This window comes from Manacus candei, unplaced genomic scaffold (assembly GCF_025592945.1).
Source record: "Manacus candei isolate 608988 ecotype Guabito, Panama unplaced genomic scaffold, ASM2559294v1 h1tg000051l, whole genome shotgun sequence".
Taxonomy (NCBI): Eukaryota; Metazoa; Chordata; class Aves; order Passeriformes; family Pipridae; genus Manacus; species Manacus candei.
In genome coordinates, this window is record NW_026138099.1 from 5,861,280 (window position 1) to 5,879,237 (window position 17,958).

The 17,958-nt window shown below is 38.5% G+C and overlaps 2 protein-coding genes across 5 annotated transcripts in view; both read left to right on the forward strand.

The window, feature by feature from the left end:
* The window catches only part of LOC127477273 (uncharacterized), a 702,414-nt gene extending 697,352 nt beyond the window's left edge, over positions 1-5,062 (forward strand). For both annotated transcript variants that reach the window (XM_051801376.1, XM_051801375.1), the window contains one exon: positions 5,048-5,062. The gene's annotated coding sequence lies outside the window, so the exon portion shown is untranslated. The remainder of the gene's footprint in view (positions 1-5,047) is intronic.
* Positions 1-16,164, forward strand: part of BNC2 (basonuclin 2) — a 344,665-nt gene extending 328,501 nt beyond the window's left edge. For 2 of the 3 annotated variants that reach the window (XM_051801370.1, XM_051801371.1), the window contains exon 6: positions 5,594-13,724. In XM_051801370.1, coding sequence (XP_051657330.1) covers positions 5,594-6,254 — 661 coding nt within the window. In that variant the 3' untranslated portion in view covers positions 6,255-13,724. Of the gene's footprint in view, positions 1-5,593 lie in introns of all 3 variants that reach the window. The other variant, XM_051801372.1, reaches the window with a different exon arrangement.
* Positions 16,165-17,958: the final 1,794 nt, after the last annotated feature.

The window sequence follows — 17,958 nt, forward strand, 5'->3', positions numbered from 1 at the left end:
TGTCATACTTGACTTTAAATAAACAGTGCTCTTTATAATCCAAATTCTCTAACTCTGTTGTGTGCATCAGAGATGAGTTTTGTCCCAGTGCAGATAGGACTGCAGCCATGGTGCATCCAAAGCTGGACTTAAGTCATGCATAGAATTTATATCAATTTCTATGCCAGGACAAATTGTACTCTGATAAATTCCTTTTCACTCATTTCAAAAAGAAATAAAAAACCTGACTAGATAAGAATAAACTAAACTGAAGTGGCAATTACATTTTTTCTTTCCAACAAATGGAAAGATTAACAAAATCAGATTCATTGACAGGCAGAAAGAAACTGCTGAAGAGAACTCAGTCCAGATTTATGATCTGTGTAAATAGAATGTACATTTAATTGACCATATTTCCTAGGCTTATAATCCCCTTCCTTCTGTTGGTGAGTAGTGCATCTCTCACTGAGAATCTTGCTAATAGTAGGTAGGGTGGAACCCGCAGTGAATTCTAATTATGGTAGAATACTTCCATAAGCTTCGCAAGGGAAGGAAAATACTACCACGATTGGGATCATGCCCACAGTCAAAGAGCTGCTGTAACTGCTGCAGCATCCTACATTGCACTGCTACCAAAACTTGTATCTCAAAGAGCAGTGGTGAACTGGAAGGTGGGATACCATTGACACTTCACCACAAACACAGATTTCACATGTATCATCATTATCATCATCATGCTTACAGCAGCACTGATCCATTCTTAAGGCTGAATTCACTCTAGTGGGGACTTTGCACACACTTTTGCCCACTATATGTCTAGTTCATGAATAGTAACTTGAAAGAAGAAAGACAATTATGTGAAAAAGTCAGGGATTCTGGGTCCTAAAATAAAGAGAGTTTGCTAAAACATCCTTTCCACAATAAGCTATATTTGAAAACATCTTGGAAAAATACTTATTTTTAAGGATACATGGCAGTACAGTGCTAAACTGATGTTTGGACATTCTATGGCACACCTAGTGTTCTCAGAAGTCACCCTCTTCACCATCCCTTGTTGCATAGGATGGCGTAGGTATGGTAACTGGAGCCGACTGAGATATGCCTTTAGCTTAACTCATTTGATCTCATATTCCTGTCTGGAAGACTTCAATCACCAGTTGTCTTTAAGCGACATTCCCACTCCCAGGAGCATGAAATGCTATTTTGTTAGTTTATGTACAAATAAGCAGTCTAAGATGTCCAGAGTCATTCAAAGGATTTAATTAGGTCAAATAATTCATTTTGTCACACACATATATATACCTCCACCAATCATTTATGTTCTTTAAGTTCTTTTCCCTGCAGATACAGCAACAAGTGCCATGATATAGTAATTGGATTTGGATCAGGGGTTGGACTTGATGATCTTGGAGGTCTTTTCTAACCCAATCTATTCTATGACTCTATGATTCTATGAAGTGAAGTGCAAAGGACACCAGATATGTCCTTAAATTGCCTAGCTCAGGCATGCGGAATAATGAAGCCATGGCACATTGAAGCTCAGCTGGTTTTGGCATATTTTGTTTCAGTATTTTCTGCCTATTTGATGGCAATTTTCATGCTCTGGCATAAATTACTCTACCCAAGCTGTGCCTCAGCTTACTCAGGGACCATTGTTTACACATGCCTGGGAGCAGTATCTGGAGGAGGAAGGGGTAAGCAGCATTGTAAATCACATCAGGGAGCAGAACAGCTGAAGCAAAAAAACTGCAGGTGCTGTGGGGAGGACCAGATGAACAAGATGACAGAGTGGTTAGCAGTGGCTGGGGGCTGGTAGGGGACTTCCAGGCTTTGGGAGTGACAAAGCAGGGGAGAAAGAGTTGGATTAGGATGGAGTATCTCACTTTGGTATGGAGAAAGGGGTCTGGGACTTCAGTTTTGCTATAAGATTTCAAAACTTCAGTATCCAAATACGTGAATTTTTTTTACAATTTGTTCCTCCCATCCCTACCAGAATGTTTTCACATATAATATTTAGGAACATTATTAAACACAAGTGAAATAGATTAAGAAATGAAAGTAAAAGAATCAATTCTTTTGAACTGTGGTTGCATAATGGAAATCGACTGCTATGAATGAACCTATGTTCAGAAGTTATGAAGAGCAGAGCTAATGCACTACCATGAGTTCATCTTTATTATTACATTACACCTGAATCAATTGATAAAGTACCTTCTTTTTAAGGCTGGGAATGGCACTTAATTGAATAAAAGTCAATGTAATTATATTAGGAGAATCCAACAGTAGTGCTGACAGCGGAAAAGGGACACTACTGAGCAGAGTGCCAGAACTGGTCCGCACATTTCTGCACATCGTTTGCCTGACAGATATTATGAGCTGGTACATACTTTAACTAGATTACTGATTGTTACTGCTGTAAGTGAGAATTGAATAAGGGAGGCCTCTCTTCTTATCAGAGCATCAGCAGGGATTGCATCCTTACACTGGTCTTCCTTAGAATGACCTCTGTCTATCTGGGGCTCAGTGGCCCCTCTTTAATGTGGCGATTTGTTCTTATCTCTCTGTTCAGTGAATGCTGAAGTTATTTTCACTGCATGACTGACTGCTGTTTTTCTCAGCAGCAAACCAAGCAAATAGTAAGCATGAATGCATGTCAGCACAGTTACAGGTAGCCTGACTAGCTTCTATGCTGCAACAAATTCCCATACCACAGGAGTGAGGAGAGGAGAGAGGGGGAGAAATCATTAGTAAACACATGAATATGTTATGAATAGTTCACAGTTATCCTTGAGATGATAAGCACAAATGTGCTTGTATGGCCATTTAATAACACTGGTCAGTGTGGACAGGCCTTCACAGTAAACATTTCTTGTACTGCAGTTAGCAACTTCATGTGGAGCTACATAACATCTGACACTAAGAAGGCAAGAGACCATCAGGACTACTGTTTATCATTCGTGTATGTGCACACTGCATGCATCTGTTAAGAACTCATTTGTGGATGATAATGGGGATGCTCTGAATATGCTTTGATTAATTTGCTTTATGTTTTCCATCTAGTGTGATTGAGTCAGTATCCATCAGGACAGCAGTATAAGTGATACTACAACTGACAACAATAGTTTCACAGTCAAGACTTTTTTTAAAGTCTGTTTTATTGGTTTCAGATTATTTTTTTAACCAGATTTGTCTGGATTGGAATGTGAATTTGTTCTCTCTCTCTCTCTCCTCCCCCTCCCCCTTTCTTTCTCTTTTCTCCTCTCTTCTCTCTCTCTCTCTCTTTTGTGATCTCAATTTAGCAAAAGATTAGAAAGCTGATCTTATCACAAGGTAAGCTCAGCCTTCCTAAGTGCAGTGTGGGGATATGCATAATTACACTTCTACACCTCAAAAAAACAATAGTGCTATACTTGCTTGCATAAAAAGAGTATTTCCCATGTGGGAGAAAAGCAAGAAATGCTCTCCACTTTTTTCCACCCTTGCCCATACCTCTCAACTCTCTCTCATTAGGAGAGAAATTTTCCATTCTAGACCACCCTCTTACTGGAATAATTGCATCCCAAGCAGACATAATTCAATTAAGTGCATGTCAGTGTTAAGTCAGATAACAGTTACCTGCATTTGCAGGTGAGTGGGACAGATCACTTCTATTGCTGTTTTCTTTATTTATTCCCGTAAGTTATGTGCAACAGATAGATGAATCACAAAGTAAGTAATAGAAAATTACAGAAATTAACTCCACATCAATTTAATCTTCCTACATTTGCATTTTCTTTATTTATCTGCATTGTATTGCTGTACCATGTTTGGGACTTAACTACCTGGTTGAGAGGTATGTTTCAAAGGGTTTCTTAAAATAAAAGCTTCCAATAAGGAAATATTGCTAGTAGCTATTGTTCCTCTTCTCCCTTTTTTTGTTACTATAGGATCTGAATGTCTGTAAAATATTTGATCATTGTTATGTCTTCCCATGCCAGTTTTATACTTAGTACTTTTTTGAAAATTAAACTATTCCTATGTTAAAATTCTCTCTTTCTCTCTCTCTCCCCGCCCTGTCCCCATCCCACCCCCCCTTTCTTTTCCCTCCTACATTTGGTCTCTCATCTGCAATTTATAATGGGCAGACAAACTGGTGAGTCTGCATGTTGTAAATTGCGGGTTTGGGTCCTCAGCTTGCACAGAATGTTATGCAGTAGAACTTCGCTAATTCTTTTTTTTGCTGGTCTGAAAATCCAGTCACCCTCCAAAGAATAAAAAATTGTCACGAAAAATCGTCATTTCCTCAGCAATGCTGCACATTCCAAAAACTGAACCCTAAAGTTTTCTAATACTGAAAACTTTACACACATTTCTTATTCTTAAGCGCTTCAACAAAACAAGCATGTTCCGTGGTCAGAGGTCTTTGAAGTCTGTCTTTTTTGTTGGTTGCACTGTTAATTCAGTAAATGCTGTTTTTCACTACTGCAAATCAGTGATGTTCTACTGCAATGAATGAATAAAGCCAATGTCAAAAGTGGAGAGTAGAATGCAGTATTTAAAATAATGGGCTATTTTAGAAGCTACTAACCCAAAATCTTACAATGCTTCCAAATGTAGAGCTTTATTTCTTGAGAACAAAGGCCCAGCTCCTGTAAAATGTTTGAGAATATTTTAATTTGCATCTTTTGGGATCTGATCCAAAGACCACTTCCATCAATAACAGTTTTCCAGTGTTTCTTGAGCATCTGCAGTGACCTCAGCAAATACCTAAACCAAAGCTCATGCTTAATTTTTTGATTGATTTGGGGCAAAATTCTCACTGCCATTAGTAGTTTGTTTTTTTTACTGAACATTACACTGCTTGCGTCAGTCAACACTGCATCAGACACAGTACAGGGAAAAGTGTCAGTGCGTACCCAGAAGGATGGAACCACTGACTTTGGTTAAGATTTTCAGAAACTTACATGTAGATTTCAGAGACTTGTTCTCTTAAACCCTTCAAGTGTTCTCCATCTTGGATTGGCGCAATTCTGAATCCCTTTATAGCATAATTAAATTAGCAGAATTGGGACCTCTGACTATGTATCAGTCAGTTACCTTTTATTTTATTCTTTTCCTATATTTCACTTCCAGATTTATGTGAGTTGATATATATATAAAGATATATTTATATGTATGTATATATAAATATATATAGATACAGATCCAGATTTAGACACAGATAGAAACACGCACAGCTATTCTGTATATTAATATTTTTTTCTCTTGAAGCAAGGCTTTTAGGAAGGTCAGCAGGGATTCAGGAGCCAAGAAGTGCATTTTGCATTTTCTCCTAGTGCAGTTTATTATTTTGTAAATATCAAATAAAAGGGCTGTAGCTGCTGCTGGGGACTAATGTTGAGGAGCAGCAGCTGAAAAGAAAATATGGGGAGGGTAAATTGCTTGTTTTGTTTAGTTTTTATGTTGCAATTTGTTCACTTATAACAAGGCTGAAATCTGCAAGAAACATGAATAGGGGATATTTTCATGATAAATTATTGCTAAATCAGAATTTGTATTTGATGTTTAATGACTGTATGTTTAATCAAAAATACTGTACATTTTTCCTTCTCTCCCTTCCCTCTTTCTTTCCCAGACACAGTGCTAACATAAACCTGCACCGTAAACTGTTGACCAAAGAACTGGATGACATGGGCTTGGACACTTCACAGCCTTCTCTTAGTAAGGACCTCCGCGATGAATTTTTGGTGAAGATATATGGCGCTCAGCATCAGATGGGGCTTGACATAAGGGAAGACACCTCCTCACCTGCTGGTACTGAGGATTCCCATATGAATGGGTATGGCAGGGGCATGGCGGAAGACTATATGGTCCTAGACCTGAGCACCACCTCCAGCATCCAGTCCAGCAGCAGTATCCATTCCTCAAGAGAATCTGATGCAGGAAGTGATGAGGGTATTCTCCTGGATGACATCGATGGAGCGAGTGACAGTGGGGAATCTGCCCACAAAGCAGATGCCCCTGCCTTAGCTGTAGGTATGGGCACCGATGTCCCAGGATCCCTCATGTTCAACAGTGTTTCGGTGAGCAACGGTGGGATAATGTGTAACATTTGCCACAAAATGTACAGCAACAAGGGAACCCTCAGAGTGCACTATAAAACAGTGCACTTGCGAGAAATGCACAAATGTAAAGTCCCTGGGTGCAACATGATGTTCTCCTCTGTTCGTAGCCGAAACCGGCACAGTCAGAACCCCAATCTGCATAAAAACATTCCCTTCACATCAGTAGATTAGTTCGAGGATGGACACAGCATAATGCCAGCTCTCAGAGAGGGCCCACTATATCTGAACTGCCATATACAGTCTCCCTTTATATGTATGTGTGTGTGTATATATATATATATATATATATACATATATATATATACATAAGTATATATATAATCTTTTTCTTTTCTTTTTTAACAAAAGAAACACCAGGTGCTTTTCCCCCTTTGTTGGTTGTTGGGGTTTGTTTTCCCTTTTTTTTTTTTTTTTTTGATAGAAACAAAAAGGTGGGACCTTTAATTTGGGAGAAGAGGTCCTTCATGGAGAAAAAAAGCGAACAAAAACAAAAAACCCAAAGCCACAGAAAACTTGCAGTTGTCCCTAGTTCTGTTAGAATGTTCTTTGGTCATCTCTAGAGACAGTTTGTCCTACCTGTGACTTTTGCCTGAAAAGAAAAAAAAAAACAAAAAACACTAACCCCCCCAAAACAAAAACACACAAAAAAATTGCAAACAAACAAAAAGAGAAAGAAAAAACAATCTACTTAGTTGTATTTGTGTCTTCTAAGCATTGGGGATAACATTCTACTAAGCATGGCTGTTACACTTGTATATATATATTGAGCCTTGACAGGCCTATGATGTAAAACAATTGTATTGATGGTGGTTTAACTCTATTTTTTTTTTGCTTAATTTTTACAGTTACATTCAGCTGTTAGATAAGCAGGAAAAATAGTTTGCTGGTTAGTTCTACTCATTTATGTTAGCTTTAATGCACATTTTTAAAAGAACCACAGTCTTGTTTTAACTACCTGCTAGATATAAGTACTACAGAGGTGCTGGCATGCTTTACAGTACCTGATTTGATACAGATTTTTTTGTCTTGTACTATTACATAATTCCAGTCATGCACTTTTTCGTACACTACAAGGGGATGTGTAATAATATCCATGCTTTTTTTTTTAAACTATTGCCATATTTTCAGTAAGTGTCTTTAAAAAATACACTTAGATAAAGCGATCTGGTCAGTATGAGGGCATGAATGCCAAACAAAGAGTATTAGTGTTTAGTGTTAATACAAAAGTGCCAACTTTGCACACGTTTTGAAAAAAAGAAAATGTAGTTATTCTCCATTACCACAGTTGTAGTTTTTGGACTACACGAAAAAAGTACTGGGGAGGGAAAAGGGGTAAAGTGAAATACAGAATTCTTGGTGCTTTTTTCAAGTGCCAATTGTTACTAGAAACAATAGTGCATCCTTATTCCTTATATACTGCGTTGCATAAAAGAAAAAAAACCAAACAGAATTGTGTCATGTGAACCAGTAGAAACTTTTTTTTTTCAAACATGCATAGTATTTGGGGATATAAATGCTGATACTACTTGTCACAGAACAAAGATGAATATAATTTTGTGTGCTTCTTATTATAGCCTGGATTTTTGTGGTGTTTAAAAGAAAAACCAAAAGGAACAGGGAAATAATGTTAACTATGTTGTTCTGTAAAGTTGTCTTTTTTGCAATGGAAAGTGCTGTAGTATGATTAAGGCATGTTTTATAGAAGCAATCAAAAGAAATTAATGGCAGAAGCACTTAGTAGCTCTGAAAACATAAGCTGGACTTTTTATTGGGTTACTTTCCCTTTGGATAAAATTAGAGGCCAGAAAAAAAGGATGTCTAGTTGTGTAAATGTTTTGTGTTTCACTCGCATGATTTGTCAGAAAAAAACAAAAGTCCAAGAAAGATTGTGAGCAAGACAGCAAGCATGAATAGGAGACAGAGAAGGAGCAAGCAGCTGAGAAAGGCAGAGAAAAAGAGAGGGTGCCCTCTGAATCTTTTTTGTTTCTGGTGTTCACACGTGTTGCTTGAGCCAGAAAACCACACTGGCAGCCTGAGTTACCACAACATTCTGAATGAGTGATGGTATTTGCATAAGTTCAGTCTACAGCCAAAGCCATTAGGATGTGTGTTGTAGACTCTTTTCTTTACAAAACCAATAACAATAACAAAAGCAAAATGAAAAATAAACAAACAAAAACCCAAGGGATATTTCAGCATACAATAAAATATTCCTTCAGTGAGAATGTGTTCCTTTTCTGTATTTACTGAGAACGTTATTCTTCTTAGCCAAGAGTCAGAAATGTTGCATTGTTTCAGCTTGTTGCTGTTTTGTTTTGCTGTGCATTTTGATTATTCTTATTTTTTATGTCCACTTGAGTACTTAACTCCTGTTATGTTTTCTAGAGGAAACTCTTAATATGGATTTCCTTTTTTTGGTACTTCTTATTCATTTCAGTATTTTTGTTTCCAAAAGTAGGGATCAATATCTAATAAATCAGTATTTCCAGTTGTAGAAAATAAAAGAAAAAATTGTTCTAAATGAATTTTCACTATGTTCCTATGGGTTACAAGCCTCTGATAATTTTTGATTCTGTACACTGATGAAGCCCTGAAAACATTTGTGGATCCTACAGAAATTATAAAGAAAATTTACCTTCTGGTTTAACAAAAAGAAACTTTATAGCAAAACACCAAGCTGTTTCACTGACACTTTTCTTTCATCTTTTTTTTATTTTCTTCAACATTTTAACTACTTTGCCTTATTAAATTGAGTGGAGAGATCTGCTTTGCTTTGTTTTATGTTGTGCAAGCTCAGTGTGTTTGTGAGAAAGGGAAATTAGAACAGTAAGGATGCATTCTTCCAAGACATATGAACCTTTGTAGTGTTGTCTGTACTGCACTCTCATGTCTCCTCCCAGGCTATTAGGTACAAGTAATATGGAAAGTCTGAAAAACAAAATAACAAAAAATGAATTATATATACAGAAAAAAAACCCCAACCCACTGTTTTGTAGTATGTACGGTATAAATAAATAGCATTTTTAATGAAAAACACATTTGAGGTATATAAATAATTCCCGCTTAATGAATCACTGTTCATCATTCTCATTTCACTGTTTCTGTTAGAGTTCAAATGGTTTTGGTAAACTTGTTTGGAAACTTAAACATCATCACTAGATAAATTCAGTAGATTACTGAAATTAAAAAAAAAAATCTGTTTATTACCATAATGAAACTACACATTCTAAAAAATAAAGAAGCAGGGAAAAACCTCCAAAACCTGTTAGAAGCTCAGCACACCTACTCTTAACTTCATTCAGATTTTACTTAAGTCATCATCTCTGTCTTATGGACAGAATATTACTCACTGTTATTTCTAGGCGAATCAAGTAGTTTCTTCAGTGCTAGTGATACTGATGTAGGAACAGTCTTTGTTTTAGAAAAGCACATACACTTACATTGAATTGAATGGCATTTTCCTCCTTCTTGTTTACCATGCATCTCTATGAGAATCTGTGTTTATCAGAATTGTCCCTGTGGTGGAACTTGTATCATCTGACATTATCTGAAAAATTCTTAAAAGGGCTGTGTTTTTCTGACAGAAAGTAGCATTTTTGAGTGATCTCAGCAGTGACCCAGACTGCAATAAGATTAATGACCAAACATCTCATCTGTTCAGCACAGGACATGACTGTAGCGGTGTGATGACAAGTATTGTGCAATTACTTGTGTTATCACAAACCTGTAGCTATCCCTTTAGTTTCCAAACCTGTCAGTCTAAACCATTTAACAAAAACTAGACCAACTTTGAGGAAGAGACTCTTCACTTTACATGGAATTAGTTCCTTCTTTTTCAGTTCCTGTAGTTATTGGCGTCACTCTTTCTACATTGTTTCGCTGTTTTGTTTATTCAAGGTAGTTGTATTTTTCTGTAAATATCAAAAAGCTTTGTCTGCAATTGGGAAATAACTGTACTGAACCTCCTTTAGAAACAGAACTACTTGTCTGGAGGTTGCTTAGGATTTTTCTTTTCATTGGGGGGTGGTGTTTCAGGAAATAATAATGGTTAATTGCTAGGTATCTTTTGAAAACCTGTATGACAATTTGGAAGTAAAACCAGCAGTCAAAGGACAAGAATGGAAATCATGGGGTTTGCCCATAAGTATGCTCCTGTGAGGACTAATTAGCTGGTATTAGTAAAGAGCTAATTTAACTCATACATATTTTTGCACACCTTATAATATTTAGTCAGTTTTTCTGAGCTATATCTCAACCAGGTACATTTTATTATGGCTGAGTTTTAACTTTGTCTTTTAAACTGCAGTTAACTCTGTTGTGACACTGTAGTCGTGCACAAAAGGTACAAGCACTCTGTTACTAAGTCACAACTCAGTTTGACAAAATGTAGAACATATAGATTAAAAAGCCTAAAAGCACGTGGACACTGCTCTTAAAGAACTCTCAAAGGCTTTTCATGACTGAGCTTGTAAAATTTGTATGTTACTAGGGATCCGTAGATACTTTACACAGCAGAAATTGTGCACCATATTTGTTGTGACTAAACTTCAGTGTATTTCCTTCCTTCCTTCCTTCCTTCCTTCCTTCCTTCCTTCCTTCCTTCCTTCCTTCCTTCCTTCCTTCCTTCCTTCCTTCCTTCCTTCCTTCCTTCCTTCCTTCCTTCCTTCCTTCCTTCCTTTCCTCCTTCCTTCCCTTCCTTCTAATGTGGAAATGAAAGTGTACTTTCTCTGCCAGTTCCACAAGTTTATAAGTTTTCCATCATCTATGCGTTTCCCATTCCATCCCCAAAAAAGGAACTGTTTCAGAAAACTAGTAGAGTCAGGTCCTAAACAGTGAAGTAGCTGCCAGGGGAGGTCAGTACCTCAACTCATCTGCTCTAGTACAACTAATAGAGCTCTGTGGGTATCATGAAAGCTCAGAAACATGATGGATGGTTCAAGGTCTGATCTGTTCTAGAAATAGAACCCATTTTCAAGATTTAGTTCCAAAAATTTCTCCTTCAATGTGTATGATATTTTAAAATCAAAGTGCGTGGTATGGACCCATTTCTCACTTAAGGATGTCAGCTGCCATCAGAAAATAAGGCATCTTTTCAGAAATGTATTTGTACTCAGATTCTGCAGCACATTTTCTCAGTAACATTGGTGGCAGGAAAAAGAATAAGAGAGAGAAAGTGCTTGGTCTAGGAGTGCGCACATGCTTCTTTAAATTTTTTGTGCCACTTATGTGAACAGAACTTACTTTTTCTGCCCCCAGAATGTTTTTATCACTTCGCTCTTTGGGTTAACAGAACTCTTTATTTCAAAAGAGAAGCAAAGGTGTCAGTGCTAAGGGCAAGGAGGCAGCAGTTCTCTTTGGGGAAAAGGGGAGTGGCAGACATGATGGCAGCTGGTATTTTCAGTTCCTTCTTAGTTTTGTTTTTTTCTTATATAGCGACATAAGAAAAGGACTTTGCTGCTATAGTGACTCAACAAAACAGTGACTGTAGTCACTTTGCTAGATAAGCATCAGTGTATCCTGCAGTTGCCACATGATGAGTTGGGCTTTTTTTTCCTGTCCTGTAGGGACATAAAAGGAACTCTTTTCCATACCTATTTTTATTTCATGAACAGAGCAATATCATATGATGGACTGAACCTTTCAACCACATGTTTGCCCAAGTACATGTCTGTTCCAGTCCCATGGTTTCTGTCTCTTCTTGCCAACGTTGCAGCATTATCACTGCCTTTAAAATGGCTGTAACAGAGTAAAGCAGCAACTATTTTACATAAGTAGAGTAAGTAATATTATCTTGAGTCTGTAGATAACCAGGCTTGTTTTCTCTCTTCAAGTCATGATGTTGAATGACAACTTTGATTTTTTGATTGAGGTATTGATCATGTATATCCCGATACTGTTGCTGTTATGTTTGGCACTGACACTTAAAGGAAAATGGTTCTGGACCACCAAAGGGTTAAAAAATGGACATGTTTTTGACAAGTCCTCTGACTTTTGCCAGTATTATTGTTCATTATGATGACACTGTGTTTTTTTTAATAGCAGCTGTAGTTGTCATGAAACTATTTTCCCATTCCTCTCCTTTAAAGTGTAATGTTGTAAATTCATGTGACCTTTCCTGCAAAGAATAAATATTTCTTTTTTTATATAAGATCTCAAGACAAGGCTTGGTTTGTAACGAATAGCGGCCCATTACAAAGCAGGAAAAAAACTGAGCTGAGCAGAAAGAAGCTTCAGTTCAATTTCACCTCATATCTTTCTAATAACTTACTTGTCACTTTATTACCTTCCAGTAATGTGAATGCTGCTGACATGACTGTCACACTAACAGCAGACAACACCCTCTCTTGCTTAGCCCCAGCTCTCCTGGCTACTTATTGCACTGGCCCTGAAGGGACACAAACTAATAGTGTGCTTTCAAGTTCAGCACTTGGCCATCAAATATAAAAGGATGTGTAATTGCCTGTTTATCCCTTGTGAAGGCGAAATTGAGTGTAAGAACCAGGCTTTCCCTCCCCATTTCTTGACATACACCCCCCCCCCCACACACACACACATCTACAGTGAGCAAAAGGAAGTCCCATCTGGAGCACTTTGATTTGTCTTTGGGAAGCACAAGGCTGCCAGTGGCTGCTCTATCGAGCTATCAGGCAGACAGTAACAAGATGGCTTCTTAGCAAAAGGTCAGCTGAGAAATACTGTCTGTAATGGCACTTTTGTCTGCTTATGTAGCAACTAATTGCTTTGTATTGGCATAAGCCATACTGTGCCTGCTAGAAATAGTCATGTGAATTTGCTACATCTTACTTCATAGGTTCAGTGCCAAATAGGATGTGCAATTTCTTTTTTTTTTTTTTTTTACTGGTTTAGCCTGCCCATCAATGCGAGAGCAATATTATCCTCTTGCATTCCTATAGTGAATGCCAATTCCAGCTATCCTATTCTGCTGTGATAGGAACATCTCCTGCTGAGGTCAGTGTGAACCTCTGTTAGAAAAACATATCTGAGATACAATCTGCTGTCCTCATACGAGGAGGAAGTTTTTCTGATTTATCCTTTAATTTACAAGAACACTGCAAAAAATACAGGCTCCAGAAGTGCTTCTCAGATGGGGCTGTCAGAAGAGAGAGAGTTTTATAGTGAAGTAACTTGAGACCATGTGCTGTGTAAGTGCATGAAGGCCAGCATACCTGGCTCCAGCCACTCCCCTTCCTTTATACTATGTGCTGACAGATTGCTGAATAGCAGTTGAAAATTCAAGTAGGCAGAGGAGCTGCTGGAGCGTGCTTTCCTTGCAGGATCAGTAGTCAAAGACAGGTTTCAGGCAAAGCCCAAGACGAGGAGACCTGAACATATCTTTGGATTGATTCATGACACTGGTGGGCTGCAACTCCTCTTTGCTGGTTCTAGATGCTAATGCTGTCTCCAGCACGATGTGGTAATTTGATGTTTGCTGCAACAGAGGTGATGGTGCCCACTATAAATATGCTGAGATCTTTTACCAGTCAAAGGTCACTGATCTTTTCCCTCTTTTTCCTTCCGAGTTCATCAGAAGCTACAAGGGTGAAACCAGCAGACAAATTCCTGAGGCCTGTTTGTATCAGAAGTCTAAAGGCTGAGCCCAGACTCTGTTCCCCTGTCAACTCCATGTGTACATGGCACTGATGGAGGTGGAAGCAGCTGGATGAGCTGACCTGCAATGATGAGCTTGGGTAGCCTTTCTTGGTGTACCATTTCTGAGACTGTTTGTGGAATCTGAGAACTTTCTGATTGAAGAAACTATTTGTGTACTTCATGTGTGTGTGTATGTATGTGAGTGTGAGTGTGACAGATAGAGAAGGAGAAACAAACACAGTGTTAGAACAACGAGTCTTAAAATGAAGACTACAAGTGAGCAAAATTATATCATTTTCATCATTACATAGATATATATATTTCCTCATGCACTTAAAAGCACAAGAAGCATGAGTGAGCAAATATCTAATGTGTAGAGAGGTTTTTTCTGGTATTCTACAGATTTTGTATACTGCTCCCTTCAAACCTTTGGAGACAAATATCTTAGAAAAATGAAGAAAAGCATCCAGGGCAATTATATTTCTAGAGAAGAAAGAGAGAGCAAGAGTAGCTAAGTGATGCATAAAGATTTTATAAGGCATCCATTGTCAAACAAAAGGTTGAGAATAATCAGAGGATAATGCACAGTTAGGATGGCAAACTCATCAATAGTTAATCACAACCTGTCCACTTCTGTCATGAAATGGAGGAGGCTATGAACAGTGGCTCTGGAGCACCAGTGGCAGTTGTGCATGCGTGTGTCTGTACCTGAGCGGGGGAGCATTATGCAATCATCACATCCAGCTCAAGATGTTGTCACATGGTCTACATTCCCGTCCCCCCACCCCTTCTCCTGTACTGATGGGGCAGAATGCTTCCCTCCACCCCATCACCACTGCTAAATGGTACAGAAGCCACATGAATTGTGATTCTAGGGATGTTGTTCTTAGTTTACCCGATGAGCTATGGAGTAAATAGGGCCACTTAAGCTGTACAAACTAAGGCTGATTTATTAATTATTTTTCAACTATATTTTTACATTTGGATTTTTTTTTAACTTTATTTTTTAACAAACCCTTGTACAATCTTCAACCATTGTCTTAATTTTCCCATTTTCTTCACCTGTCTCCACCCCTTCTTCTCTTATGCCAAGAGAGTGTCTCATTCAAATTCTCTCAGAAAAGTAACACATCCTCCTGGTGTTCTTCATTTTGGATAGTTTTATGCATTCCATCTGTGAAAATGGTCACCTTTTGGAAACTGGCAAAATTAATAAAATGGCCAATGTTGTTTTTGTGTATCTCATTTAGCTATTTATAAATATGAAATTCAGCATGCTGCTTGTGCAAACTTTGGTTCCTATGTCATATGGGGCTCCTTTCTCAGAATGTGGCTGTTTTTTGATGAGCAGCATTTGTGTTCTCAGTTCATCCTTCTGCCTCTCCTCCAGTCTATAAGAGTGACCTGTGTTCCAGTGCAATGTATGTGTGATAGGTGCACAAATAGGTTGATCTGAACCCTGAACACATTCAAAATTTACCCTGGCTGAAGTTCTACACACTTTTACTTATCACAAGCAGAGTACTGCAGTTTGTCCCTACGAATAACTCACTGTAGGGGGCTTACCCCTGTGGTCAAAGGGGTTTAGAGTTTCATTGTTTGACTGAAGGCTCTTGCTCACTGGCACAGTTGTTCCTTTAACAGCTTTTAACTGAGAAGGTCAAACATGGTGATTTGCTATGTAGCTATCTGCTGTGTTTCAGTTCTCCTGAAATGGAAAGATGGAAATCTGACTGGGGGTTCACGTGGAGATGTAAACGGAGATAAACTGGATTTGAACCTTCATGTATTTGAGGGTTCTTAGGGGGCTGGCAGTGTATTCAGTCACAGAGGCATAAAGCCTGGAAGCCCCTTTCTCAGCAGGCCTGGGAGGGCTCTCACAGCCCAGCTGCAACCCCCGTGACACCCTGTGATGCACCAACAGCAGCAAAGGGGCTGATGCATACAGAATGGCAAGATTGCAGCTGTTTTGCAAAGCTAGACTTCTTCTGGTGGACTTTGTCAAGACGTGTTCCTGGTGTTCCCCCGACAGGCATAGGAAAGTGCGCAGTCAAGGCTTGATGGACATTTTTACAAAGGCCCTTCTCTGTTTGGAATAGAGGAGGCTTTTCATTTTCACTGTTTGATCTCAACGTGAACAAAACGTGAATGCTCTGCTGTCCTGCCTGCAGAACCAAAGCATGCACTGTAGAATATAGCTGTACAAGGGGATACAAAAAACTGCATCATGTTGATCTAATAATCGTACATTGGTAGCTTCATAAATATTGTATGTACTCTAAACAAGTTTTTTCCATTTGTAGTCTGAGGGAATTGAAAATCCTGTTTTTAATTTGACATTTCTTTTCTTGTATTTTCTGTACTGTAACTGTCCTACAGTATGTCTTTTGCATAAAATGCATAAGGTTTTGGGGATATAAATGGAGTTTTACTCATACTTTGTCCAAATACCTCTTGTAATTTGTATCAAAATTCTTGTACAATTTTATATTAAAGATTTATCAGTCACTGACCTTTCTGTCTCTTTGTCTTTCATTTCTCCTTTTTTTTTTTTTTTACTGATTCAAACAATATACATTTTCATGGAAAGACATATGGTCATGGAAAGACGCTTAGCTGCAAAGTTTGCACAAGCTCTCTTGTAGTTTGATAGCTGCACACTGCATTTAAGAGTTTTGCATACTTCCCAGAAATTGAACAGATTAAAGCTTTTTGGGAGAGGGATTATTTTTTTTTCCCCTAGCTTGTACACATTTCCTTAGAAATGTCATCCTTAGTTTGTCATCCAGAATCCTATAGCCTCACTAAATTAGTTACCTGAATGTCTGCAAAAAACCCTTAAGATGGACATTGCTCACACTTAGGTATGTCTGACAGATGAAAAAATTGAAGTGAAAGGTCTTGCCAAACTCTAACTTGGTGTTCTAGCACAGGTCAGTCCCCTTTTCACTTTTCAAAGCAGAGGCACACAGCTCATAAATCTCACTATTTGAGTAAGAATTTTCTTGTGCTTTGAAATGGTGAGGACTCTGGCCAAATATGTCTCCCCACTGACCTTTGTCCAGAAATCTAGGACTTCAGCAGTAAAAATTTATGACCAGAGGATTTTGACTCAAAGGACTCACCTTTGAGTCCTTGGAACTGGCTTTGTACTCCCCACTGACTGGAAGAGGTGTGTGTGTGGGGATTATATCTTTCTGATAACCATTCGCAAATCTTTCTTCTAAGAAACACTTACTCCTGGAACAAAGAGTAACATTCTCTGGGATAATGCTGATTTGCCTGAGTCTTACTGCTAGAAATTTTCTACATAAATAATTCTTTACAATGAATACAAAAACAGTCCTAAAATAGGATAGTTCCTCCTATAGGCACTGTGCTCATTGACAAAAAGCCATTCCATATACAATTCCCCATTCCATAAGGTCAATATGTTCAATAATTCATTCATTAACACAACAACAAAACCCTAGCTTCTAACCCCCACTGAATAACATCACATCCCTATCTCTGTTATGTGCTATACCCCACAATTTACATATCTCCAAAACTCCCATACCTACAATAACCTCATAATTTCTTACATATAATCCCATCTAAACAAACCCTACAACTATTCATTCCTCTATAAATAATACATTTGCTTGCCACCTCCCAAAATTCTATCAGCAAACAACACCTCCCCAATCTTCCAATTCACCCCTAACCATATTTTCTCTCCCTCCTCTCATATCCTTCCCCCCCCTCCCAATCTCCATATCCATATCAATCTACTCTATCAATAATTCACCCCCCAACAAAATCATTCAACTCCAAAACCCCTTACACAAAAATCCACCAATACCCCCCCAAAAAATCCCCCCAACCACACCCCCTTCCAAAACCACAACTCCAAACCCTACACAAACATAATTACAACCCATAACCACAACTCAAACCCTCACCAACAACCAACCAAAACAACATACCAACCCACCACTAAAACTCTTTAAACAACCCCCAATCATAAAAACCACCTCCCACCCTCTACCTACCCTTATCCATCCAAAAATACATCAACCCTACAACTTCCCTTCCCTACCAACCCACCCTCCCTTCCCATCCCTCCCTTCCCAACCCAACCCAACCCTTCAACCAACCCAAACCAACAAAACAACCACCCCAAAACAACCAACAACCCAACACCAACCAACCCAACCAACAACCAACAACCAACAACCAACCCTTCCCTTCCCAACCCTCCCAACCCTTCCAACCCTTCCCT